General features: G+C 43.5%; 1 protein-coding gene across 1 annotated transcript; it reads right to left on the bottom strand.

The window, feature by feature from the left end:
- Window positions 1-920: 920 nt before the first annotated feature.
- LOC103521525 lies at window positions 921-1784 on the bottom strand (the record flags this gene model as incomplete). Its single annotated transcript, XM_008486636.1, has 3 exons — window positions 921-1062; window positions 1492-1583; window positions 1632-1784. Coding segments are annotated over 3 exons (387 nt in total), but the record flags the coding sequence as incomplete, so codon positions are not given.
- Between the last annotated feature and the right edge of the window lie 298 nt (window positions 1785-2082).

Raw genomic sequence — 2082 nt, 5'->3', positions numbered from 1 at the left:
AAAACATCATGGCGTATTTTTCTCAAGAAAGTCGAGTTTTATTTGGCGGAAAGTGTGAAAAGGGTAGGTGGTTATGGTTAGAACTTTTGATTTTAATCTCTTATTTTCTTTTTCTAGGATAAGTAGGTAGGTACCTATCTATGTATAATGACAGAAGAGCAATCGTAATGACAATATGACTATGACGTAATGACGGGAGAGCAATCAAATTAGGTATACTTAATATTATCTAAGGGCTAAAAATCTAAAATCACTTTTCTGGATCAGGGGTCCCTAAACGGATAATTCCATCCAATCCTCGATCCCCCGAACTCTTCTACAGCAGATCGTTTTTGATCAGCCGAAAATAGGAACCTAAGGTATCAAAAGTACCTAGTCTACGTAAACAGATCTATGGGTAGGTATAAGGTACCGATAGGTATTACTTAGGTCTAAACTTAAACGTATTTTCAAAGCCAGCTTGAATCTTGAATCTTTTGTTCGATTAGTTTCGCGTGTGCTCACAGGTTTCGTATATTGGACCAAGTTACAGGTGGACCCGGGTTTAATGTTGCTCAGTTACAGGTGGACCCGGGTCTAATGAAACTCCCGTTTATCAATTGCTTTTATCGGGCTGTTAAAATTATCGGGCAGTTAAAACACATTTGAATCAATGCTAATGTGACAACCCAAATAACTTTAACAGCCTGATAAATGCTATGGATAAACCGACCGAAGCTCAGTGACAGATGGACCGAAAAATCCGTCTGTCAGGTCTCCCTGATACCTGATGAGCTCACACACTTTCAGGTAGACCTGATCAGGTGTACCTGTCGTCAGGTCTACCTGATAGTGGAGTGGCTTGCCTAAGGAGTGGGCATTTTGTGTATAACCAGATAAGCACCTAGGACCTAGGTACTCGAGTAAAACTAAATACTTACCCATTATAAACAATAGTTTCCTCTAGGTTCTTCGTATCGGACACCTGCATGTAGGACACCAGCAGACCATAAATAGGGGCACTGGCGGGATCCAAATTGATTTCCATGGTAAGCTGACTGCCTGGATTGACGTTGAGCTCACCCTGTATTCTCTTGTCTCCTTGACGGACACCTACGTTCAGAATGGGTTCGGGTGCCTTGTTTTCCACGGACTCGATGTCCAAGTTTTCGAACCTTTTGAAGAAGAACAGATGTTGAGACATAATTTTAATGATGCTAGGCCAGCCCCTCACTGTCAAGGAGACATGACAGGTACACCTGCTCAGGTCCGCCTATAGGGGTCCCTAAACGGATAATTCCATCCAATCCTCGATCCCCCGAACTCTTCTACAGCAGATCGTTTTTGATCAGCCGAAAATAGGAATCTATGTATCAAAAGTAATCTATAAGTAAACAGATCTATGGGTAGGTATAAGGCACTGATAGGTATTACTTAGGTCTAAACTTAAACGTATTTTCCAAGCCAGCTTGAATCTTGAATCTTTTGTTCGATTAGTTTCGCGTAGCTCACCCTGTATTCTCTTGTCTCCTTGACGGACACCTACATTCAGAATGGGTTCGGGCGCCTTGTTTTCCACGGACTCGATGTCCAAGTTTTCGAACCTTTTGAAGAAGAACAGATGTTGAGATATAATTTGATGCTAGGCCAGCCCCTCACTATCAAGGAGACATGACAGGTACACCTGATCAGGTCCGCCTCTCAGGCGCTCACCCTGTATTCTCTTGTCTCCTTGACGGACACCTACATTCAGAATGGGTTCGGGCGCCTTGTTTTCCACGGACTCGATGTCCAAATTTTCGAACCTTTTGAAGAAGAACAGATGTTGAGACATATAATTTTAATGATGCTAGGCCAGCCACTCACTATCAAGGAGACAGTACAGGTACACCTGCTCAGGTCCGCCTGCCAGGTCTATCTGATACCTGATGAGCACACACACTATCAGGCAGACCTCATCAGGTGTACCTGTCAGGTCTACCTGATAGTGAGTGGCTGGCCTTAGATAAGCTCTCGTTACTCGGGTCGTAAATTTTGACACTAGAAAAGTAACTTTGCTCAGTAGTGCACTGAGCGCTCACTTGTCTGGTCAGCGAAAAGGCG

The sequence above is a fragment of the Diaphorina citri genome, unplaced genomic scaffold (genome assembly GCF_000475195.1).
Source record: "Diaphorina citri unplaced genomic scaffold, Diaci psyllid genome assembly version 1.1 scaffold5390, whole genome shotgun sequence".
NCBI classification, from domain to species: Eukaryota; Metazoa; Arthropoda; class Insecta; order Hemiptera; family Psyllidae; genus Diaphorina; species Diaphorina citri.
This window is presented reverse-complemented; position numbering and strand designations above follow the sequence as displayed.